Source organism: Arctopsyche grandis, chromosome 5 (assembly GCF_051622035.1).
Source record: "Arctopsyche grandis isolate Sample6627 chromosome 5, ASM5162203v2, whole genome shotgun sequence".
Taxonomy (NCBI): Eukaryota; Metazoa; Arthropoda; class Insecta; order Trichoptera; family Hydropsychidae; genus Arctopsyche; species Arctopsyche grandis.
In genome coordinates, this window is record NC_135359.1 from 5838207 (window position 1) to 5865084 (window position 26878).

Consider the following 26878-nt stretch of genomic DNA (forward strand, 5'->3'; position numbering starts at 1 on the left):
TAGTTCTCAGAATCGATACGGGAAGACCCAATGTCTTGGAAATACATATCCGAATACGTGACTATACAACAGGTAAACAGATTAGGCGTCCTGAGAGATCTACCCTTTATAAGGCGGTACGTAGGCGATATAATGCATTCTGGACGGAGCAGTGACAGTGTGTGTAACTCCTTAATCATCAATAAATGCTGTGAAACGACTGTTGGCTTTTACTTGGATCCTCCACCCACCCTTACGCAACAATAATATTCAAAACGAACTTAATAAACATGTATGTATGTATATAAAATTTTTAATGATACATAAAAGTTCGTAAGCCGTTCCATACTTTCATGTTTCAAAACTAATTTCATTGTTATTAAACTTTTCTCAAAATTCAAAACTCAAAAGTCATAAAATTAAAGTATATACAACATCCAGAGTTGTCAAACAGGATTATCGCCGTTTTTAATTCTAAAATAAAATTGATGTAATTTAATATTTTTGATTTTTTCAGGGAGGGGGGGGGATGAGGGGTAAATAAATAAAAGTGATAAATGTTTACCCTATTTAGAATTATTTGGTAAGTAAAGCGTAAAAATAATTAAATTTTAAAACAATGAAGCTAATAAATATCTTGTAGATAGAAAAGAAATTGCCACTCTTTGTTAAGTTTAAGTTTATCTTTTTAATGTATGTATGTATAGGTATGTACATATGTACTTGGAATGCAAATGTGATATACGAATTTATTGCATTTCTTATAGAATGCACAGTTAAACCTCCAATTAACGATTTTTAATTATGTAGGTAATCGTTCAGTCTTTTCATTTAGAGAAATGTAACAATAATAGAAGTGACTTTAGGCGTGTTTTAAAATTGCGGTATGGCTATCGCCATACTTAATTAGTTTCCGCCACTTCTATTATTATTATTACATTTCTGTTTTCATTGCAAAATTTTACCAGTTTAACGTGGGTATGGTTGTAATTTTAACTGTTTATTCCTCCATTTACTCAATTAGCAGAGCCAAATTCAAATTTCATTCACTTACTTTCAAAAACCTGTATTATTTAAGTAAACGATGAAATAAAACGCTAATTTATGTTAAAGCATTATGTATTAAATATAGATATGCACATAAATATATATATCGTAAACCCTTCAAGTAAATAACTACATACATTAACTATATTATCATTTTATTACAAAAAACTTGTACAATACCACAATAATATAATATCATTATAAAAGTCCAGCACCAGTATCACGACAATGTTGAAATTTGAGTAGAATTCAACTTACAATAAATTCATTCTACATTATTTCAAATCACAACATTTTCACACATTAGACAAGGGTATAACGAAAATAGACATTTAATAACAATTTAACACTTGATGAAAATAAGGATTTTATGCAAAAACAAAACAAAACATTTTAATAAAAAGGCAAGAAATCAGTGTCACAATATTTGATAAAAATGCAATCTTTTGCTAATAAAATTAATAAATGTATATGTATGTAACGCAATATTATATTAACACAAGACAGAATCGTATGTTTAATATATACAAAAGGTATTAATTACATATAAATAATTCCCTCCACTTAAAATTGATATGCATTATAAAATCTTTACGCTAGCTTCTTCATGTTTACTTAAAATATAAAATTTAATTGGTTTTACTCAGAATTTTGTACATATTATGAATATTTTACATGTGATGAATAATCTGTAGTGTGAATGGATTAAAATAATTCCACGCAAGCAAAATTTGCAAGTTTTCAATTTTTGAACTTTTCCATTGCAGCGAACGTACGTACATATAAGTTAAATAGAAAATGTGCAATCAAATGAAATGAAATCAAATTAGCTGCAATCAATTTTGAAAAAACATATAAATTCATAAACAGGAATGTTTTTTCAGCTTAAAATAAATACGTTTAAACATACTCTTTAAAACAATTTGTTCATAAGCTACTTAAATATACAAAAGTAATCAAACTAACAAAATATTACATGTAAGAATTAACAAAAACAAGCATTTTTACTAATATCCCGCCCTATCCCATAAATTAAAACTTACCCAAATATTATCGTACGAATATTTGGATAAATAACTCGAATGTCGATGTTACGAATCATTCAACATTGATGTCAGTACATCCTGACATTGTTCTTATAAAGGTATACACATCACATTGGCATGAAGGTAATACGTTGATTTTGTGTGTAATGTATACACAAGTATACATATTTAAATATAGTATAATATATGACATATATATTGAGCAACATGATATTTGTATAGATTCAATCCAATCACGACCCGAATTCTTCCGTGGCGTCCAATATTAGACCGAATTTGATATCACCTCTGCCATCCATCTTTAAATAGTGGTCATGATGAGTCCACAGTGATTTTCTGTGCGATACCGTGAATAGTGAAATTCCAACCTGAAATAAACCGAATTTAAATTTTTAACATATTGAAATGAATGACTAATAAATAATAGTGGATGAAAATTTGTAAATTTATTAACCTCTTTACAATACTGGTACATTGAACCTTCGACGTCTACCGATACAGCACTCGTGCATTCGTCCAAAATAGCAAATTGAGGTGCGTGATAGAACAATCTGGCCATCTGTAAACAATTATTAGCATGCACATTAAAAACAGAAATTTAAAATGGCGTTTTTATAACATCAAAAAAAAGGGCAATATTGGAAAATTAAATAAAAAAACTGTATTGTGAAAAAATAATTGGTTTCAAAGTGCAAACCAGGGCAGGCTCAAAGGTGCAGCAGAAATAATTTGGCTTTCTTTGAACTTATAAAATATTCTATATTCAACTTAATTTTTCTACTCGAAGTAACAATAGTAATTGTAAAATATTATAATTTACGAGGAACGCAGGAAGTTGACTGTCAAACATCAACGACTCACGAATAAAACTTGTAAAACAGCAAACTGTCGTCGGTACAAATGGTAATTTAGAATTGAATTTGAAACATATGTATATACATTTATATCAGGGATGAATTTGCTTCACGAAATTAAATATCTTAACCAATTATATTCGAAAGAAGAAATGTCACTCTATAAAATCCCTCAATTCATTGTTGAATATAAATTAATATCCTCATTACCGAATTCATTCATAATTATCCGTATTTCATTCATTTTTATACACAAAACGTGCCTATTTTGAATAAAAATTTTAAATTTATTTTTGTTTTTGTCTTAATATATTTTTCTTCAACATAAAATTTCATGAAATTTATTGTTTAAAAATTTAAGAGGGAGGGGGCGCTGAAAACAATCTGCCATATACCCTCGGGCCGGGCCTGGTGCAAACTATGTTACATTTGACTTTTATAAAAAGTGAATCAATATGAATGTTATGATGCAATCACTAGTTTTACCAGTCTAAATTTAACATTATGATATACTCATTGCCCAACTATCATGATACATAGTCAAGCTGTTTCATTCTCATTGAAGATAGACATACACATATACAAGAGCAATATGAACCCACTTCGGACAATAAATAAAATGATATATTTACAGCTATTCGTTGTTTTTCTCCTCCGGAAAGAACGTCCATCCAATCAGCAATGGCATCCCATCCACCTTCTCTCGACACTAAATATGACAGTTGAACCAGCTCCATATATTTAATCAGCTCGTCGTCGCTTCGACCACGTCGCAACATTTCGCTACGAGTGTGAGGATATATAACCTAAATATAACACACGTATTAAGATCGACAGGCATTTTTCTATTCACACTATCATATGTGAACTATCATACTTGATCCCTTAACGTTCCGAGGGTCATATAAGGACGCTGAGGTATATAGAAGAGTTTCCCTCGCGGTGGTTTCGTAAGAGTGCCACCGAACATCGGCCACAATTCACCCAGGATACGGAAGAGGCTGGATTTTCCACATCCATTAGGGCCACAGACCAATACATTCATACCTGACCTAAAGTAAAACGCATATAAGTCGTTACAACACAACCAGATTTGGATTGCGAGCATAAATTTGTAATAATTGTGAAATTAGAAATTCTCTTACCTAACTTCAAAGGACAGATCGTTTATTAGCACATCACCGTTGGGTGTGACCAAAGGTACTTTATCGAATTTGATAATATTATCTTGGAATATCACCTTTCCAGATCCCGGCACTAAGGGAATTCGGGATTGATCTGAAATGCATTTAATGTTGTAAGATTACAGTGCATCCTAGATTTTTATTAAGTCGTATTTTACTCCAATAAAACCTGTATTTTCGTTAGCGCCAAGGTTCAGCAGTGATCCGTCCACCATGGTCCTTTCGTATCGACCTTGGTTGAGGTCTTTAAGGACATTGATGAGTTCGGTCACTCTGGAAGTGTATCCAGCCAATTTGGTGAGCTCTCGGCCGGCTAAGACCAGGCGACCGATAGCTTCTGCCAATTTTACTAACATTCTACCGTAAGTGTAATAATGCTAAAATTTTTAACAATATCAATCGTTAATATATTAAAAAAAGAAGTATTTTGATAATAAGTGTGCCATTTATAAAATATAATTACGCTAAATCGGCTTCCTTTAGATGCGTCCGACAATAATGGATGATTTGGTACAAAAAATGGTAATGAGACGGCATAGAAACCAACAACAGTAGCGATATCTAAAAAAGGAGTTAAATAAAGTTATTTTTTGATGCTTTTGGTGATTTTTTTGGATGAATTTAGATTTCTTTATATACAATTAAAACTTACATTTTGCAACGATGTTGTCAATAACACCCATAAATACTCTGAACTCTAAGAATTTTCGTAAATGGTTGGTCAGTTTGTTGAAGCTCGCTAACAAAGTCAGTTTTTCTCTATTGTTGCCCTAAGATGATTACAAAATATATTTAATTAAATTAGAAAACTTCAAATATGTACATATGAATGTTGAAAACAATAAATAAAATACCTGATAGAAAGCGATTTCTTCAGAATTTGTAATTAATCTAGAATTAATGTACCTAAATTCTCCTTCTAATTTTTGTTCTGTTACAGTCATACGAGCTATAAAAAAAATTAGAAAATTAATATGCATACTTTTTAAATGAACAAAAATGAAAATGAAAAAATCATAGCAATTTGTAATTGAAGAATAAAAAAATAAAAAATAAATTTTTATGCCTTGATTATTCTAAGCATTCATACTTTATAACCAACTTGGGTAGTCAAAATATTACACACGAGAGTTGGATCCATATTGCAAAAGTGTAATTACACTGTTCGACACGAAAAATGGTCCAGAGACGAGATATGACTTTTCTTATAGATCTATGCCCAGTAAACACGATTCCGGTAGTAAAAAATGTTGATTGGCTCGAGAATCGGAGATATATGTGCTTTTTTAAATCGCGCGATTTTTCTATATCTTCGTGTTATTCGGTCGATGTTTCAAAATCTGTCAATTTCCTGTTCAAAATGAATATTGAAATCTATAGTCAGGTATTTTATCTTTCATTTGTAGTACTTTTCAGCTTTCAAATCTCTCTAAGTAGTCGTCCAGTTCAAATCAAAAGTACGTATTTTTACTCGGGGTTTTATCATACTGTTAATACTATGTTATATTGAGTATTATCTATTGAAACACGTTTATTGGGATAGTGTTCTGGCCACAATATTTTTTGTTTTCGTTTTAAAGGGTTAATTGGGAGTGTACTGAATTTTAAATCGGTAAAATTGCGAGCTAAAAGCTCGTACTAGTATTTACACGAATCTGAATTGAATCAATATGGATAATATATTAAATTGTCATTATATGAGAATTAAATAAAATTCCACTTAGAAAAATCATATTTAGACAATTCTTGTGGATTAATAACAAAAATTCTATTGATAACTGGCTTACCTCGATAAAATAAACGAATTTTTCAACCATTCTCATGTATTTGAAATTATCAAATTTATATAATAATACAAATTGCTTTTACTTTTTTTTATAATTTAACTTTAAATTCGACAATGAATGTACCTGTAGGTTTTCTGAGGCTCGTCAAGAAAAATCCTGATATCAATAAATACCCCATCATAACAGCAGGTGTCTGGAATTAAAACACATACATATGTTAAGTGTAAAAATATTACTATTCGAATAAATAAATGCAAATCGCGTCACGGCTCACATATATTTATCATAGAAAGAAAGAAAAGGAAATAATTTGCATACATTATTATTCGAAACAAAGATCAATTATTCATACATTACAAAAGCGTTGCTTTCAATTTATATTCTTAAAATAATGATCATGAAATGCATCGGGCATTTACCTGGCCTCCAAGATTCATGGTGAGACGATAGACATATATGAATATATCGAGGATAGGTTTCGAAATATTACTATAGAAATCGGTTACAGTATCGCAAAACTTGTCTAGATCTGCCGTGAGCAATTGATCTGGATTCGAGATTCTGTTGTCTAAGTTGGACATTTTGTAATATGTGAATCCCCTAAAAATAAAAATAAAAACATAAACAATGTTTAAATCACAAAGAAGGGTTGGAAATATAGAAAAAAAAGAACAAAACCCACTTAAGATACTGCTCATATAAATTATGAGTCATATTTGTCCTTAGGTGAAGTTTCAACTCTCCAATACTCCATTTCATAACATTGTTAACAATGGATATCTAAAAAATTAAATTGAATTAACCATCTCATTACAAAGCTATGTTTGTTTATAAAATATGTACTAACTATAGGCATTGCATAGAAAAATCTTATAAGTCGTCGGAAAAACAGCGGCCTGTCCATGTTGATGATTGCACTGAAATAATTCATTATTGTTAGTTATCAAAGGCTTACACGTATATTAAACTAATTCTGAAGAATACCTTTCGACTAGAGTTCCGTTTTGAATCATCCACAGGTCGCACAGCGTTCGTGCTACCAAAGATCCAGCAACTAAGAAGAGGAAACCGCTCTCCTTTGACCATAATCCCGGTATCATAATATGCAAGAGTGCTCTCAACTGTCGGAAGAATTTGGCATCCACTTGAGGTTTAGGCCCTTTGCGTGACCTCTCGACAATCATATATTGAACTTCCTCTTCCGGTTTGAGCTTTTCGGGTTTACGTCGATTCCCATACGCGCTGAAAATCATTCGGTTATTTTATTTTACATAGACATATGTATACCAGGAAGGCCTAACAGATAAACTCCAATACGCCTTCCCAGACAATTGACAATTAGCCAGCAATTAGCTTGACAATTAGCCAGCAGCATAGCTCAGTCGTTAGCTTCTGCCTAACACCGAGAGGCGCCGGGTTCGATCCCATGAGCTGACCTCGATTGAAAAGAATTTTTCTGAGTATATCTGTAGTGCTGCTGATCAGACTTGGATATTTGTTGACTCCAGGTCGATCGTTTCCTATCAGAGTTTGCCAATTTTTCTGATTTCATTGTTGAAACGGTTCCCGGTTAAATTGGCTAAAAACCTTCCTACTTACTATGTCACCACTATTTGAATATGATTAATGTACAATAAAATTTATGTATAATTCATAGATGTCTCCTTAATTACGAGTTTTCACTGTCCTTGATTGGAAAGAATTATTATCTGTAGTGCTGCTGATCAGACTTGGATATTTGTTGACTCCAGGTCGATCGTTTCCTATCAGAGTTTGCCAATTTTTCTGATTTCATTGTTGAAACGGTTCCCGATTAAATTGGCTAAAAACCTTCCTACTTACTATGTCACCACTATTTGAATATGATTAATGTACAATAAAATTTATGTATAATTCATAGATGTCTCCTTAATTACGAGTTTTCACTGTCCTTGATTGGAAAGAATTATTATCTGTAGTGCTGCTGATCAGACTTGGATATTTGTTGACTCCAGGTCGATCGTTTCCTATCAGAGTTTGCCAATTTTTCTGATTTACTGATTGTTGAATCGGTTCCCGATTAAATTGGCCAAAAACCTTCCTATCTACTATGCCACCACTATTTGAGTATGATTAATGTACAATAAAATGTATGTACAATTCATAGATGTCTCCTTAATTACCAGTTTTTCATGTCACATAATTCATTGACTTGTGTAAATAAAAATGCTGCATTGTTTGTAATTGGCCAGGAAGGCGCATTGGGGTTTACCTGTAAGGCCTTCCTGGTATATATGTATGTAAAAAATAAAAAAATAATTACAAACATTGCACCATTTTTTATTACATTTCACTTACAATTACAATTCAGGAAAAAGTTTGCCTATTATCCGATCGTTTTCATACTTTGCCATATTGCTCATTTTGGTCATCAATATAAGTAAATGGATCCTCCGCCATTACGATGGTGCAAAAATATCGTGTAAGACGCGTTTGAAATCAGCCCGGCGAGATAGTCGTTGACGTTTATTATGACATTAATCGCCGTATTTCGAGAGGCTACGTATAATTAACAATTAATTAATTAATGATTTAATCCATAGAGACATCTGTGGATTTAGACTTGTAAATATTTTTTTACATATTGTACATAAATCAAATTCAGATATTTGTGACATAGCGGGTAGGGTGGTTTCTTTTGCCAATTTAATGGAGGAACCGTTTCAACCAGAGAAATTTGATATTAATAGAAGTGGCTTGAGGCGTCATATTGTTGTCAAGTGACGATTGTCCACAGACAATCCTAAATAATTTTAGCATCAGTCGTATTTGATGCTTGGTGCTCGATGTATGTCCGATAAAAACTTCTCTGTTTGTTTATATTACTCGCATGATAGGCAAGCATCGGTAAAAATTTGCACAATGCATTCAAAAACACACAATAAACAACATGGGATACATTTTTGTAAGTAAATTGATCCGATTGTATTCCGTGCGTTGTAGCGTATTTATAGAGACGTACCGCGTAATATTGACAGCAATTATTTATTCGTAAAGGCCCTTCTATTATTTCCACATTTCTCTGGTTTCAACAATGAAATCAGATTGTCAAACTCTGATTGGAAACGATCGCTTTGGAGTCACAAATATCCAAGTCTGACCAGCAGTATTAGAGATTAGCACGGAATCGAACCCGGTAACCTCTCGGTGCTAAACATAAATGCAACCACTGGGCCATACTGCTGGGTAAAATACTTGCAAAAATTTAAAGGAAATGTTAATCTTAATGTATCGCTAGCTCCATACGAAACCAGCTCATTAGTATGTACTAAGGTCAAGGTTATAGACAGTTTGATTATGCATTCATATATTCATATTATATAAATACAGTTGAATATGTGATTTAATATGCATTATTATTTTTAGTTTTATTTAAGTTATGTCCCAATACTTCAGTCTCACTGATGTATGATAGAATTTTCGTTAAATTGGATATATGTATGTATGTATGTATGTATATCAAAATATACGGTGTGAAAAATGAATTGGAGTAATTGAGCAAAGTTCACAATTATAGATAACGATTGTAATTATGGCGAATTTTCATTAACATTCAGCTAGAACTGTTACTGAAAAAAAAAATGCTAAAACAAAGTGAAAAATGTTGAGTCACTGAATTTTCATACACGGGTTTTGTAAGTTCAGTAAAAAAATGTAGAATATTTAACTTTTTTTGGAATTAATTTGACAGGTACTAACACAAGAGTTAACAAACGTTTGGCATTGAAAAGTGAAAATTAAATTTGCACCTTTTATAATGCAACTAAAGAAAATTAGAATCCGATCACTTTTCTTGGAAAAATTTTCATCATCATATCATATCATCATATATATATAATATCGATATTCTGTCTGTCTGAGATAACGCTCGCTATACTATGTATAATATTTAGTTTTTTCGATTCGACATACATATGTACAGCTGAAATGTATACGAAGATATAATAACTAAAGAAAAAAACTTCTATATATACTAATCGATGCAGAGAAATGTTATATTAGTAGAAATGGCTTTAGGCGTCATATTGTTGTCAAGTGACGATTGTCCACAGACAATCCTAAATAATTTTAGCATCAGTCGTATTTGATGTTTGGTGGGCAACGTAACAGTTGGGCTGAAAAGTTCATAGGCTAGCATAGAAAAAATCTTTTTTTTGTTAGAATTTGATTTTATTATTCAATATAGTTGCCTTCGAGGGCGATACAACGATTATAGCGGTTATACAATTTTTCGATACCATTTTTATAGTACGATTTGTCTTTAGCCTCAAAATAGGCTTCAGTTTCGGCGATTAGCTCTTCATCGGCGCAAAATTTCTGTCCAGCGAGCATTCTCTTGAGGTCTGAGAACAGGAAAAAGAGAATACGGTGGATGCAGAAGCAATTCGAAGCCCAATTCATGCAATTTTGCCATTGTTTTCATTGATTTGTGACACGGTGCATTGTCTTGATGAAACAGCACTTTCTTCTTCTTCAAATGGGGCCGTTTTTCCACGATTTCGTCCTTCAAACGCTCCAATAACGCTACGTAATAGTCGCTGTTTATGGTTTAGTCTTCTTTAGTTCCCTTTTTAAGATAGTCGATGAATATTATACCATGCGCATCCCAAAATACTGATGCCATAACCTTGCCAGCCGACTTTTGCATCTTTCCACGCTTTGGAGTCACTTCATCACGTGCAGTCCACTCGGCTGACTGTCGGTCGATTGGACTCCGGTGTGAAATGATGGAGCCATGTTTCATCCATTGTCACATATCGACGCAAAAATTCGGGTTTATTACAATTGAACAGCTCCAAACACTGCTCAGAATCATCAATTCGTTGTTGTTTTTGGTCGATTGTGAGCTCGCGCGGCACCCACTTTGAACAGAGCTTTCGCATACCCAAATATTCATTCACGATATGTCCAACACGTTCCTTTGATATCTTTAGGGTCTCAGCTATGTCAATCAATTTCACTTTACGGTTATCCAAAGTTATGTTGTGGACTTTTTTGATGTTTTCGTCGGTAACAGCCTCTTTGGGGCGTCCACTGCGTGCATCGTCCTCGGTTCTCTTTTCGCCTCGTTTAAACTTAGCAAACCACTTCTCAATGGTTGATTTTCCCGGTGCAAGGTCCGAATAATATTTATCAAGCCAAGCCTTGGCTTCAATAGTATTTTTTTTCGCCAAAAAGCAACGCTTTTTTTACACACGAAATTCCTTTTTATCCATTTTTTCAAATTAATAAAAGTTGCTTCACTCAAAATGCTATAACTCACAAACTAATAGTACGACAGCTGTCAAATTTATACACGTGTCTTTTTAAGGTTGGGGCTAACTAAAAATCATATGGATTTAATACTAGTAGCGCTATCTATGTGTAAGCCTACGAACTTTTCAGCCCACCTAATATAAGGGGTCTACGTGACGAGCCAGAATTTTAAATTACAGATAACACAAATATCGGAAGGCAAAGATCGAAAATCGAAAGATCTTAAGTCGAAAGATAAAAAAAGGGTAAACGGTATATACTCACTTAATTTGCGCGAGCAGGATACAACAGGAACAAGAGGAACAGGCTTTTCCTCCCGAATTAATGTGCGCGCGCAGAATACGGGAGGAAAAGCCTGTTCCTCTTGTTCCTGTTGTACCCTGCTCGCGCAAATTAAATGAGTATGCACCGTTTACCATGCACCTTTTTTTTGATCTTTCGATTTAAGATCTTTCGATTTTCGATATTTGCCTTCCGATATTTGTGTTTTCTGTAATTTAACAGAAACATTATTCGGACCTTGCACCAGGAAAATCAACCATTGAGAAGTGGTTTGCTAAGTTTAAACGAGGCGAAAAGAGAACCGAGGACGATGCACGCAGTGGACGCCCCAAAGAGGCTGTTACCGACGAAAACATCAAAAAAGTCCACAGCATAACTTTGGATAACCGTAAAGTGAAATTGATTGAGATAGCTGAGACCCTAAAGATATCAAAGGAACGTGTTGGACATATCGTGAATGAATATTTGGGTATGCGAAAGCTCTGTTCAAAGTGGGTGCCGCGTGAGCTCACAATCGACCAAAAACAACAACGAATTGATAATTCCGAGCCGTGTTTGGAGCTGTTCAATTGTAATAAACCCGAATTTTTGCGTCGATATGTGACAATGGATGAAACATGGCTCCATCATTTCACACCGGAGTCCAATCGACCGACAGTCAGCCGAGTGGACTGCACGTGATGAAGTGACTCCAAAGCGTGGAAAGACGCAAAACTCGGCTGGCAAGGTTATGGCATCAGTATTCTGGGATGCGCATGGTATAATATTCATCGACTATCTTAAAAAGGGAACTAAAGAAGACTAAACCATAAACAGCGACTATTACGTAGCGTTATTGGAGCGTTTGAAGGACGAAATCGTGGAAAAACGGCCCCATTTGAAGAAGAAGAAAGTGCTGTTTCATCAAGACAATGCACCGTGTCACAAATCAATGAAAACAATGGCAAAATTGCATGAATTGGGCTTCGAATTGCTTCTGCATCCACCGTATTCTCTTTTTCCTGTTCTCAGACCTCAAGAGAATGCTCGCTGGACAGAAATTTTGCGCCGATGAAGAGCTAATCGCCGAAACTGAAGCCTATTTTGAGGCTAAAGACAAATCGTACTATAAAAATGGTATCGAAAAATTGTATAACCGCAATAATCGTTGTATCCCCCTCGAAGGTAACTATATTGAATAATAAAATCAAATTCTAACAAAAAAAAGATTTTTTCTATGCTAGCCTACGAACTTTTCAGCCCAACTGTTAGATCTATGGCTAGTAAACACGAATCTGGTAATAAAAAATGTTCTATACCGATCTATGTATGAGAAAAGTAATATTTCGTCTCTGAACCAAAAAAAAGTCGTCATTTGTCGAACAGTGATATTAATCTTCGTCAAAGAGGTGTAGAATAAAAAACAAAATATTGAATATAATCTAATAATCTAATCAAATCAACATAGTTTTTTACCATTTTACAAAACTTTGTACTGCTGGATGAAGACAACACCTTATAAATTTTCTGTATTTTATCCACTCGTCCATTCAAATGGTCTTCCTTGCGTCCATTTACAGATTTTTGGGTAACATTTGAGCATTCCTTCTGCCCCTGTCTGATCTTCTAACCACATGTTTCACCTAGTATTGGCGATTCGATCTTTTAATGGGTTCCATTGTGTAATGCTGCGTACGGACCAAACCAACGACGAATTTGGTCCAACGATTTAACCAGCAGGATTAAACCAGTAGCGTACAAAATATCGAAATAAAAATTAAATTTAAAAATTGAAATTAAATATCAAAATTAAAAATATTATTATTATATTAAAATTAAATTCAAATATCAAAATAAAATTATAATCAATATATTAAAATTAAAATAAAATATTGAAAGTTAAAACAGAACATGCCCAATTTAAATAAATTTTCGAGATTGACCTAAAATTAGATCATCAACAATCACATACAGATAATCCTCGACTTTTGTTTGTCGAAGATGTTTTGACTTACGTAGATACGCACTAAGTTCGAAAAAAAAATCAAAGAATTATTATTTTTACTTCCCCGTAATGCGCTGTTACTGAGCATATATCATGTGTTAGTATGGGTGACCGAGTTATTGTTTTCAACCCGAGACGTTGTCGGTTTTATCAAAGGAAATTTTTTTGTCTTCAATTGTTTCTCTCGTCGAAATAAATCAATTAATTAAATCATTTCAGAGGTAAATTTTATCGGATAATGTCTTCAATTGTTTCTCTCGTCGAAATAAATCAAATAATTAAATCCATCTCAGAGGTAAAATTTATCGGATAATGTGTGATTATTAATTTTATTTCGACGAAAGAAAAAAAAACCCTTTGACAAATCACCGACATTTTTTTTGTTAAATATTTCATCGACGGCGAAACACATTGGTGTATCGTGACGACTTATAAGAAACAATAACAAGGTTTTTTTCGCTCGTAATTATAATATTTCTCTGGTTGTAATGCATAATATAAGCATTTTCTATCAAAATGTACGAGGCCTTAAATCTAAACTGGATGAATTAGGTTCTAACTCGGCTATTCAATGTGCTGACATCCTGGTACTAACGGAAACCTGGCTTGACGACTCTGTGCATGATTCTTTTTAATTTACATTAATGACATCTCAAAAATAATTAAGTATTCAGACTATCTTTTATTCGCCGATGACCTTAAGCTTTTTAAGACAGTTAAGTCTCATAGTGACGCAGCCCTTCTCCAATTGGACTTAGATGCGCTGTCAAGTTGGTCTGTCGATAATAAATTATTTTTTAGCATTCAAAAATGCTGTGTTCTCAATGTGACAAGATCTTCAAATCGCTTGATTTATCCATATCGCCTAAGTGGTGTTGAATTAAAGTTTGTAGATGAATATTGTGATTTGGGGGTCTTGTTCTCGAATAATTTTCAATTTAAACGACACATAGACAATATTTGTTTGCGTGCAACAAAAATGCTGGGATTCTTACTAAGAGTTAGCAAACCTTTCCAGAGTACGTTGGTGCTTAAAATTCTTTATGAATCTTTAGTACGTAGTATTCTAGAATTTTCTTCTATTATATGGAATCCTACCCATATAACTCATTCATTGAAGATTGAGAGAATCCAAAAACGGTTTCTCAGATATCTTTATTTGAAACAGTATGATTATTATCCTTGGCTATATCCTAGTGCATTCCTATTAGGGGCGTTAGGTTTCAACTCATTGGAGTCTCGTCGGAATATGTTACTGGGAAGACACTTTTTTAAGCTGTTGAATGGGATAATACACAATCCTCAGGTTCTAAAGGAATTTAGGTTTAATGCACCTTGTAAATTCAGGGACTTGAGAAATCGTGATTTGTTTGTTCCTCCTGTGGCTCGCACAAATATGTTGTCAACGGCTCCTATATCTAGAGCGATATATCTGCTTAACAGGATTTCTGGTGAAATTGACCTCTTCGATATAAAATATACTAATCTGGTTGAGTGGTTGTTGAGGAATGCCAGTGGTTGATTTTGCCTATTATAAATATTAATGATTGTTATTACTTTATCTATGTTTTTTCTTTTTTTTATGATTTTATGATTTTAATGATGTTGTGTTAATATTGTTATTATTATAAGTTATTATTACTGTTATCATGTTATTATTACTGAATGACCGGCCACAGCGACGCGTTGGAGATCTCTGTAATGTCACTGTGGCTAATATGTTAAATAAATAAATAAAAAATTAAAAAAATATCGTTGTAATTCAAAACATCAACGATGATCTAATTTTAGCTCAATCTCGCTCGTTAGCTTAATTTTGATATTTAATTTCAATTTTTTTATTTCATTTTTATTTCGATATTTTGTACGCTACTGGTTTTAAAAGTTGGCCCAAAATCTTCGTTGGTTAAATATTTCCGAAGGGGGAAACACAGTAGTGTATCGTGACGACTTATAAGAAACAATAACAAGGTTTTTTTCGCTCGTAATTATAATATTTCTCTGGTTGTAATGCGTTTTGTCGTAATTCAAAACATTGTTGTAATTCAAAACATCAACGATGATCTAATTTTAGCTCAATCTCGCTCGTTAGCTTAATTTTGATATTTAATTTCAATTTTTTTATTTAATTTTTATTTCGATATTTTGTACGCTACTGGTTTTAAAAGTTGGCCCAAAATCGTCGTTGGTTTGGTGCGTACGGACCATTAACTACACATTTACGCACAGGTGGAGGCGTTCGCCTTATGGCCCCTGGCCGAACGGGGGCCCTAGCATTTTTTTAAATTAATTTTTGATGAATTATTATACCAATCTAATACGACATCGTGAAAGTTGAATCACTTTCTGAAGAAAAATAATGAGCGTTTGCTATTTTTCCAAGTTCATTAAATTTCTGAGAAGCTACATATTTGCACTCTTGGCTGGAACTTACTTAAAGCAGGAATATAGCATCGCCGTGAACGGTGTACAAATATCGTTATATTTTTGTTTGCTTAAAATATTTCAAACGATAATATAAGTCAATTTAAAGGCGTATCTGCGCGCACGTACGCATTTCCGAATGTGCAATACGCACGGATTTCGTCTTCATTCGGTAATCAATAGAAATTTTTTAATCCGCGATTGACGGTTGAAAATCGGACATTCGAATGCAACTAGTGTTGTGCCCGTTGATATTTCAACGGTGGTCTTTGATCTGATGATTTCAAATTTCAGGGTGTATTATAAGTAAAAACTACCTACCTACCTACATATAAACAATATAAAACACTAATAGAAAAATTAAATAATTCATTTTCAATAGATGCTCTTGAAACTATTTTCCTAGAGGAAATATTGATAGGAAACATTATATATACAGGTTTTTACTTGATTGGCGAACGTTTTCGCCAATTTGATGAGGAATTTTTACAAATATGTAACACGCCTATTTGTATACCATTTACTTTTTGTCTCATTGTTATATCAACATACAATTTTCCATAATTCAATAAGTGTATTGGAATATTAATACTAAATGCCAAAGTCCGACATTCATTCGTCATCACATTTTAATGCTATTAAATTGAGTTAATACAATTTTCCAGGACTAATTTAACTATACATTACTAATATTTCAATTTGAAACATATCCTACATATAACAAGCTCCTTTAAATATATATAGTTCTTGTATGAAAATTGTACAATTGTCATGTTTACTAAAAGGTAAATATTGCATAAATTTACATAATAAGTTATTTTTTTTACTCCACAGTTATAAGATTTACAAATATACGATTATAAGATTGTCTTAATCTCAAATCTATTCCACTATACAGATGTTCAGGTAAAATTTCAACGAGTCACATTCCACATAACAGAAGGAAGTAGAGAACCTGTCTTGAATCGTTAGCCCCTTTTAATAATGCAAATATTATAACACATTTTATTTAGCTTGGCTTTTAGGAAACTTTAGATACGATCACTTTTAGTCGACGAGCTACAATCGGTCAAACAACTTGAATAAACAATACGAATCGTGGATCTTTCTTATTGCTGCTAAGTTAACTGAAACGAGATATAATATTCTAATAACTAGCCTTGCGGTTTCACTTCAAATTGCCAATTACCCCTTCAATGACGATTTGCATCATAAAACTTTTAGAATGGTATCGTGAAATAATACTTGTATGAAATCTTTTACTTCTAATATAATACATATCTGCGATAAGTGACAAATGGCCAAATAGTGTCTGATAAGATATATCATGTACAATGGTGATTTGATGTGTATCTGAGATGGTACCAACGGCAGACTGAGAAATGGAGATCGAGCCGAAACGAGTTTACATTGGCGTGACAGCTTCGGCGTTTTATTGGCTCGTTATGGCAATTCTAAAACGGAGTAAACAATCCAATTGGAGTGTGCAAAACGAGCCGAGAGGAGATTCATCTGGAGAATGATGTCGATTATTGATAGATTGTAGGCGAGTGGTTGAGTGGGAAGAGAACGAAAGACATGGTGAGAGAGTGAGTAGTGAGTGACCAGTGAGGCAACAAACGTGATATATTCGTACGTATGTGAGTGGGTATGGGTATATGGGGTAAAGGGTCAGCAGTTCACCTGCGAGGGGCGCGCGACCGGAAGTGGGCGGTGGCGAGGGCGGCCAGGGCTGCCAACGCCGCGGCCGTCGCCACCACCGGAAGTCGTTGTCCATTCGCGCTGTCAATTAATTTGCTGAGATGGTGAGCCATGACCGGTGTGGTGCGGCGCGATAACACACGACACGTGATCAACCGGCAGCAGGCGCTGCGCTACTGACATCGCTGTAGCTTCGCATATATTATGCGAACCCGTCGCCGAGTGCGCGCGCTCTGCAATTTTGCCATTGCGGTCGTGTGGTCATTGTCACGGGTGACCGTGAAAAAGTCGAAAATATTCGTTTATCATGCATACATATGAAAAACGGTTAGTATATATATATATATATATATATATATATATATATATATATATATATATATATATATATATATATATATATCAGCGGCGTGCGGTAAAATTCTCTCTCCCCCCTTCGTACATCCTCACTTGATTTGCGCGAGCAGGATACAACAGGAACAAGAGGAACAGGCTTTTCCTCCTGTATCCTGCGTGCGCACATTAAACAAGGCAATATGACAAAAAGAGAGATAATTTCACCGCATGCCACTGATATATATATATATATATATATATATATATATATATATATATATATATATATATACATATATATATATATATATATATATATATATATATATATATATATATATATATATATATATATATTATATACATAGTACCGTTTAGCATGCACCCTTTTTTTTGATCTTTCGACTTAAGATCTTTCGATTTTCGATCTTTGCCTTCCGATATTTGCTTTTTCGACCATTTCACTTTCGGTCCCTTGAGGTAGACCCCATTGTCACATTCACGTTTTTATAATGTTATAAATTGCTCCAAGTTAACACAGGTCCAATTGAATTTTAGAGTCCTTATTATTATGGTTTTGTAGGAATATATATGTAATCAAAACCAGTGATCTCATCATCGATCCTGTACAAACATGCATAACTCAAGGGCAACGTCCCCTTCGACCATTCCAGAAGAAAGAGTTCATCGCTCGATCGTAAAACGAACGAAACCCAACAGTGATGTCATCAAGCAACCGCGACACATGTCCTGAAAATCGTTTACACGCGTCAGTCGTTAACGCGTGGCACAAGCTGCATTCTTAAACGAACGACGTCTTGGCGCTGACCCCACAGCTATAAAGCACGCGCCTCGAAAATAGGTCAACACGTGTCCCCAACACACGTGTCCTGGAAACGAAGACAAAGCATCTGCACGCGGCACGCTTCAAGCCAGAACGTATATAAAGCGACGCACCAGCTCCCAACACCAAAGTGAACCTCTGGAGTTCGACCACATCCCTTCTCCGAAGCCCAACCTCTTCATAAATACAATAACTATTGTAACAATTGAACAAAAATAAACGATCCTCTTCCAAATTACACAACATGTGTTTCGTTAGGCCGGGATACGGTCAACATACCTTCCCTGCCTTACAGTTTTATATTGTTAGCACTAGATTATTCAATAGTTCGATGTTTCGTTGAGTTTTAATCTCTTGTACTTTTAAAATGTATGACTTGTACATGCAGAAAATGATAGGGAGACGACGAGCTTTGACGACGATAATACTTTTAGATGAAGCATCAACTTCATAAGAAATGAAAAATGAAAATATCTGGCTTCTAATAATATTGCTCTGATTCTGCGGTGGTGTGCTGGTCAGCATTTGATTAAAAATACAATGACGTGTGCTAATTGTTAGCAATTTTGCACACTCCACAACTACATACATATAAGATATAACGAAGGAATGAGGTTAGAGATGCCAACTTAAAAAGCCAGACGCTAAAATCCTATTTTATCTAACATTTTTTCATATCATATGGTATAGTGGCATGATAAGTCACCTTAAATCGAAACTATGGCTAGCTGTGTATATATCCACATTATAGAATTTAGGTGTAGATATATTAATTAGAAACACAACACGACAATTAAGCTAAATAAATTGGCTGCACTTGATATATATTATATTAAACTGAACAAATATATGTATGTATTATTTTTGTTTTGCTGATTTCTGACATAAATACAAAGAATGATTGATAATGCAGCATTTAAATATTGCGGATGACTACTTACCTTTATTTGGAAATCATCATTAATTTTTCTTAAATAAAAACTATCTTTAAAATAATTTATATGGCAACCCTATTTTTTCAAAAATCTCAAATAAAATTTAAAAGGGCACGTTTCATAAACCACGTTTATATTTATGTTCGTCCATAATTTGATGATAATTTCTCTTTCAATCTCGCAAAACAATTCTTAAAATTCAAATTTCAACATTGAATTTTATACTCGTTTTAATGTGTGCTTACTGAACACATTACGACCTTCTAAATTGCTTAATAAATGTTGGTAAATGGTATCAAATGTAGCTAGTAAACTCGTTTCGCAGAATTGACGCAAGTCGGATAAATAACTGTGTTTTTATAAAACTCGTTTCTAATGCATTGCCACTTTTTTTTATTGATCTTGACCATTTTTATATATATGATAGCTTTGTGACGATGGTATATGAATTTATACAATTCCAATGTCACACGAGGAAATTCAATATTGTTGACATTTTTATATTATATGTATTTAACGAACAAACCACAAAAGCTCATAATGGGATTGAATTAATGATATGTAAAAACAAAACGTTCAATGTAAATATAACATAAAATTTATTACTACATAAAAATCAATACATAATCAATATCTATTGCATATTTAATACCTTCGCAGGTATATATTACATCATTTTTAATACAGTCGAATACCATAGTCAACTCGTATAATATCATATTATAACATTTATTTTTATCACAAATTGTGTTTGCATTTTAAATAATTGAAATATCACCGCAAACAAATAACTTAATTTTAACGTTTAGGAAATATTGCTATTTGGCAAATTAACAACAAGCACACGGGTTTTCAAGTCTTTTCCTTCTACATATTGTAGCGATCCTTAAAATATAATATAATACATATTATTTCAACATCATAAATATAAGTAAAGGACGGTACTACATTGTAGCTAATTTTGAACCGTAAAAAGTATGTCATACATATTCCATCACTTGCTTGAACTAGTGCTTGAAATACTGGGAACTATGTAGAAACTATTGACAAAGAAAATGGTTATAATTAAAATTATATAATATATTTTAAGTGTATAGAATAGGGGGCCATAATCACTAGGAAGGTATGTGAGAAATATGCAAATAATATACATATTTATCTGATATTTTGGCGCCATTATAGATAGCGTTGTAACAAAAAAATCTCATGATACAAATATCGTACTATTATTAATTCTTTAACTGTTTATAAAGAATATACATAGCAAGTTAATTGGGAAATATTCGTATATTGAACATACATGTATATTTTTGTATTAATAATTATGCTTTATTATATAATTATATTTAAAATTATTGTTTTGTTTTAAATTTAAGGGAAAATTTTCAATGCTTCAAACAAAAATAAAGGCTGGGTGACAGAATTTCTGTGAGTGAATACTATTTGGGGTACAAAACCTTTACCGGCCTCTACATACAAGTACGTGCTTAGGATTGTTTTAACAAGCACACCGTGTGCTTATCTTATCTTTTGTTCTTGTTCTTCATTGTGAATCTTTTCCAGAAGCTAGTCTTTTCCCCTACACCTTGAGCACCAGCTTCTTCTGGGTTATCGGGATCACTTTTACCTAGAGCACTGTATTCGCAGTCGTCCTTAGAAGTGCTTTTCGCCCCTTTCGTATCGCCCCTGAGCATGTCCAAGAAGTTGGAGTCTTCTCCCCTCTTCCTGTTGTGCTTCTCTCCGAACTTCATCGCTTCGGCGCTCAGCTCGGCCTTCAACTGCTCTGGCGTGGAGTCCTCAATCTTGAACTCGTTAGGATCTTCAACGAACGCTTGCGACAAATCTCTCATTATCTTCTTTCTGATGGTTTTCTTCATGCTGAGATGCCTCTCGAGCGTTTTCACGTCGCCGTTAGTCAGCGTCTTGTAATTGTCTTTGCTTTTCGCCTTTTTGCTGGTTTTCTTCGTCGACTTCTTGTTCTCGTTGACGGTGTCGTTGAAGTTGTCCAAGTTTTTTGGGTTCGCATAGCTGCTGATTTCGCTGTAGCCCGAGTGCTGGTGGAAAGGCTGTCCACCCAGACTGAAGATGTCCCTCAGATGGGGTATACTGCGTTCAGAAGTCATTTTCCGGTGTGTGAACGCGCGAATTCGCTGACACACAATTATCTATTCACGTGAGCATCTTACACGATCTGTAAAGAGACAAACGGCATATTAAAATTCACAGTTATATTTATAATACAGCGCAAAACCACCAACAATGACAACGCCGACAGATATTCTACGACGACGTTTTTCTATACATAATACGATAGGTATTTAACGTTTCAGTATAATATATTTTATATAAAGCATATCATGCTATTATCATTCTATTGGGTATACAGTAAACGAATGAGTGACTTTGTCTCCTACGACATTCCTCTTGACTCCATTTATAATTACACATTATATATTACTATCAGGTAATTTCTCAACAGAAATCTTTATATTGAATCGATATAAGAATATATACGAAAGAATTTGATGAAGTTTTCAGGAGTTAGGACGTTAAATCATTAGTATTTCACACGAATTTAAAATTATAAATATTGGTACCATGGAAACCTCCTGTTTTCAAGATACAGGGAAACTATGTGACGTTATGCCGAGTCCCCCTTGTATCCTGCTTGCGCACACGTAATTAAGGATGTGCAATAAAAACAGGGATATTTCTACGGAACGCATCTGGACTGCATACATATGTAGAAGCAACTTTAAAAACCCTGAAGGAATTTCTACCACATTGTCAATCTTTGTTTAATTGTACAAATGGGATATCATACTTTGATTCAAAGTCTCGACTAATCAAAGGAATTCAGATTCTGATTCCCACTATTGAAAGAGCTGGACCCCAGCGCCTTGTCCATACAAACGTATTACACTTTTCCCTTCCTAAATTATGGCACCAGAGAAATTATTTTTTAATATGTTATTTATATCCACCATAGGCATGTTTCAATTATTTTTATTTTTTTGATTAATCAAATAAATCAAAAATCAATTAATTATAACGTTTGTATGGACAAGGCGCTGGGGTCCAGCCCTCTTAAGATCAAGCTCAAAAAATATCTTAATGAAATCATTTTCAAGTATGTATGTACATACATACATATGTACATGTATATATAAGTAATCACGGGAATTAAGTAACATAATCCGAGGAAAATTGCTAAAAAAAGTTCAAAATAATAATAAAATAGCGCTGCTTTCATACAAATAAAATAAAATTGAATTGTGGACGTTTGAAATTTGAGTTATTATATTTGAAAGTGGCGAAAGTCCAATTTTCACAAATTGTTATCACTTATTTAAATTCGATATGTCCAGAACATATTACAGGCCACCATTATTTTTGAATATTGTTAAACCATCTTATAGTAACCCAAATTCTAATAGCTTCCCCCCCCCCCTAATATATGTATATATTTTCACATTTTATCTGAACATATTGTATTCATTAATTTTTATTTATTTCCAATTGATCTAACACATTTTTGATCCTGTTATTATCATTTATGGCGATATGGATTTAGACTTAAGTTTCAAATGTTAATACAAAAAAAAAAGAATTAAAAGTCATGGGAAATTTAGTGGTAGAAATTGATTCAGTGTTTGCGAAATGAAGAAAAATGGACTTAAAAATATAATGGCTCATTTATATGAATTGAAGGGCAGAACCCTTCGAATCAAGGAGTTTGTGGATCTGATCAACCCTGATGTATTGAAAATGTTAGCCTAAGCCTAACCTAACCTATCCTTACTCGCTTTACAAATATCGATAAACTGCAGATAAATTAATAAATTAACCAACTGTTTGCCTCTTAATGTCTCCAAGTGCAAGGTTATGTGTTACTCCAGATCCAGATTCACCCCCGATCGTACCTTTCCATATCTTGTTGGTAACTTTTTATTGACATGGATCGATTCAACTGTTGATCTTGGGGTTGCATTCCAGAGTGACCTAAATTTCTCTGTTCATATCGACTCTGTGTGTTCCTCTGCCTCACGAATGCTTGGGTTTGTCTTTCGTAATTCTCGACACTACCATAATCCCGCTGTTTTGAGATTGCTGTACAATGCTCTAGTTAGGAGTATCTTGGAATACGCCTCTATGATCTGGAATCCTTACACTAAGTCTCTATCTGTGAAGCTTGAACTTGTCCAAAGACGATTTCTCAGACTGCTTTATAAGGAGCAATATGGGATTTACCCATACATATTTCCTTCAAAATTCGTCATGGGTATGGTCGGCTACACTTCTCTTGACCACAGGAGGAGTGTTGCCCTCATGAAGTTCTTGTTTTCCATATTTAGAGGCTGTATCTCCTGTCCGTCTATCCTGGCTGAGTTGGGCCTTCATGCTCCAGAGAGTGTGATATAGACCCGCCATCGTCCCCTTTTTCACACTCCTTTGGCTAGAACTGTGGCATTTAGATATTCTCCCATTCCTCGCGGCCTCCGTTTCTTAAATTCACTGGATGGTGCCACCACTTCCTAAGTTATGGAGGTCGCGACCATTTAGAAAGGTTGAGTTAGTGTTTTTAATTATGATTTTATTATGATTTCATGTTTTATTTAGTTATCCTTTCCTTTTTAATTTGTATATTTGTATATATAATTTGTTTTTTTTTAACTTGTATTTTTTCCTTTTGTACTTCTTAATCTTTTTAGCACACTCGTCGCTTTGAAGCAATCTGTTAGACGAGTGTGCTTGATTATTTGATTTTGTAAAATAAAATAAAAAATAAAGACCACAGGTTAAGAACATTGATTGTGTATTTTTCGTAATTGAGATTTAACTACTTGTTTTGACCCGCATATAATAAAGATTATTATTAGTCTGTTTCAAATGGCTATAATTTAGAAAATTCGTAAAACACAATATAATTACATTTTGACGTTTTTCGTGAAAGCCATTCTTATCTTAGCGTACATCACCTGCATATCTAGAGGTCAATTTCAATCGGTTTTTCGCAGGCGAACGAAAATTTTCGAAGCATTTTCGCTTATGGTCGTTTCCGTTCGCAGACAATTTACATTCTTACGTAAAATCTGTTCGATAGTGTGGCCGACAAAGCGTGACGACTCCTTTTCAATTTTTTTACGTTTTTTTCTATTTCACCGACTCATTCATTATCTTGTTTCTATGTTTATCGTACCGGCAAACGGATCTCTCGCAGGAAACGTAGTGGAGGCTATATTACTCTAAAAAGAACTAACCGACAGCTAATACTCGTACATTTTAATAAACAGAATTCAAACGGACAAAAGGGCAAGACTTCAAAGTCAACGGACTAATAGCACCGATGACAATATTGTTCCAATACACACAATTTATCCAAGTGTTGTTAATGTGAATAATTAGCCAGCAGGTCGAATTTAACATTTTAAATATAAATTGACCGAAATTAACAACTGTACAAACATCCGCGCACATTAATACAAATAATTGCCTGTAATGAATATTTCAATCGATAATAAAACTTGTATTGATTCGCGTGTGACCTTTTCATGGCGAGTACAAAAAAAAAATAACAATATTATTAGACAGAACTGATATTATCTTAAATGGTTATACGATAGTAATAATTAACCATCCGTTTCAAGAGAATTTTATACAATGTGAACTTGCGTTGCATGTACTAGTTTTTTTTTCGCCTAATATATATTATAATATGATGTCGAGAACGAAAGCGTTACGGATTTGTGAGCATTTTCAAATATTTATTTATTTACACGTATTTAAGCGAATTCTAATTCAAAATACATATGACGTACGGTTTTAATTGCACGTTACGTGAAAGTAAAATTTCATTTTTTCTATGTTCTCTCGTAATAAATCGATGCAAACGTGCCACGAACAGGTGAAATAATGACGGGTTTTTACAATTCATTTGCACTTAATTGATATTTCATATCGCAAGATCAGAATTCATTATGAATGCGTTTAGCAGTCCATTTTAAATATTCATTTTATATCAAATAACAAAAAAAACGTACACAGATAAAGTAAATATTGTCATCTAATTTACTCAATTTATCTCTTATTAAATATATTTATATACTCATAGACTTTCTATTAAATTTACCAATATGCATATTAAGTAGGTAAATATATATATTTAATTGAAAATGTACCAAATGACTGACAAAAATTACAGAATAAGCATTTATTCAATTAAATAGGCATTCATTTTCTTTATGTTTATGATTCAATCAAAGAAGAAGTTAAATTCAAAAATTGGTTCAAGTTTAATTAGGTTTTTTTTATACATATGTAGATACATTATATAAGACAATATTTACTATCAAAATTGACTAAGTTGATGACACTTAATACCCCTTAATTCTCGCAATTTAACATTTTTTTCATGTTTCCATGTATGAATCTTTGACTTATATTATGATTCCGGTTCGATTGATTTCTTTCTATCCTTTCAAATGCATTTCTCGCACTTCAGAATAGCTCTGTTTTAATAGTTCAAAGATTAAGAAAGTATTATAAAGTGAATGAGCATCACTTTAAGTCATGTAATATATTAATTAACCTAATTTCAAAAGAAATGTTTAAATACAATAAAATAAATATAGTGTATAAATTTCTAGCTGTTAGCCCTGGATAAATAACTAGACCGTCTCAATGTTTACTCGATTGCACTTGCTCTGTTGTAAAAACGTGGGTTTTAACAACGCAACATTGTGGAGCCTACCGTGTCACCGTTAGTTGCAACATATTCTATCTCTCACACAGAAGAAGAAGGTCTTTTTTTCCGTGCCATTTTCTAGATTGCCATTTGCCAAGTTTCACGCAATGCACGACTGCTCCTTTCTAAGGCGAAATTGGACCAAAACCCAAAGCAAAGGCGATCTGAAAGGCCGCTTTGGCGATCGTGAAAGTCATTCGAAATCGGAGAAAGACACATAGAACGTAGATATATTGTATAAAACTAGACACTATGTACGTATTTGCGTAGGATCGAGTTTCATGCAACTATGTATTTATATAAGTATCAGTCGGAATTGCACCAGCAGTTTGTATGCAAAATTGTGAAGACAAATGAATTGACATTTTGAATTGTCCGAAGCAGAAGAGCGAAGAGACTTTTCAGCGTGATTATTTTGTATTACGTAACGTGCAC

General features: G+C 33.5%; 2 protein-coding genes and 1 long non-coding RNA gene across 3 annotated transcripts in view; all 3 read right to left on the minus strand.

The window, feature by feature from the left end:
* Positions 1 to 26878, minus strand: part of LOC143912468 (uncharacterized) — a 258387-nt gene that overhangs the window by 57216 nt on the left and 174293 nt on the right. The window lies entirely within an intron of this gene.
* Abcd3 (ATP binding cassette subfamily D member Pmp70) lies at positions 1083 to 17755 on the minus strand. Its single transcript, XM_077431750.1, has 15 exons — positions 17566 to 17755; positions 6882 to 7139; positions 6745 to 6814; positions 6580 to 6677; positions 6317 to 6497; positions 6021 to 6090; positions 4965 to 5059; positions 4763 to 4880; positions 4574 to 4671; positions 4280 to 4487; positions 4072 to 4204; positions 3804 to 3978; positions 3559 to 3732; positions 2527 to 2631; positions 1083 to 2440 (listed from the first exon to the last, which is right to left on the minus strand). The coding sequence occupies exons 1-15, from the start codon at positions 17694 to 17696 to the stop codon at positions 2306 to 2308; spliced, it is 2049 nt and encodes a 682-aa protein (XP_077287876.1). The 5' UTR covers positions 17697 to 17755; the 3' UTR covers positions 1083 to 2305.
* LOC143911596 (uncharacterized) overlaps positions 20280 to 26878 on the minus strand; it is a 33573-nt gene continuing 26974 nt past the window's right edge. Inside the window, exon 3 of the mRNA XM_077430551.1 lies at positions 20280 to 21889. Coding sequence (XP_077286677.1) covers positions 21222 to 21821 — 600 coding nt within the window. The 5' untranslated portion in view covers positions 21822 to 21889 and the 3' untranslated portion in view covers positions 20280 to 21221. The remainder of the gene's footprint in view (positions 21890 to 26878) is intronic.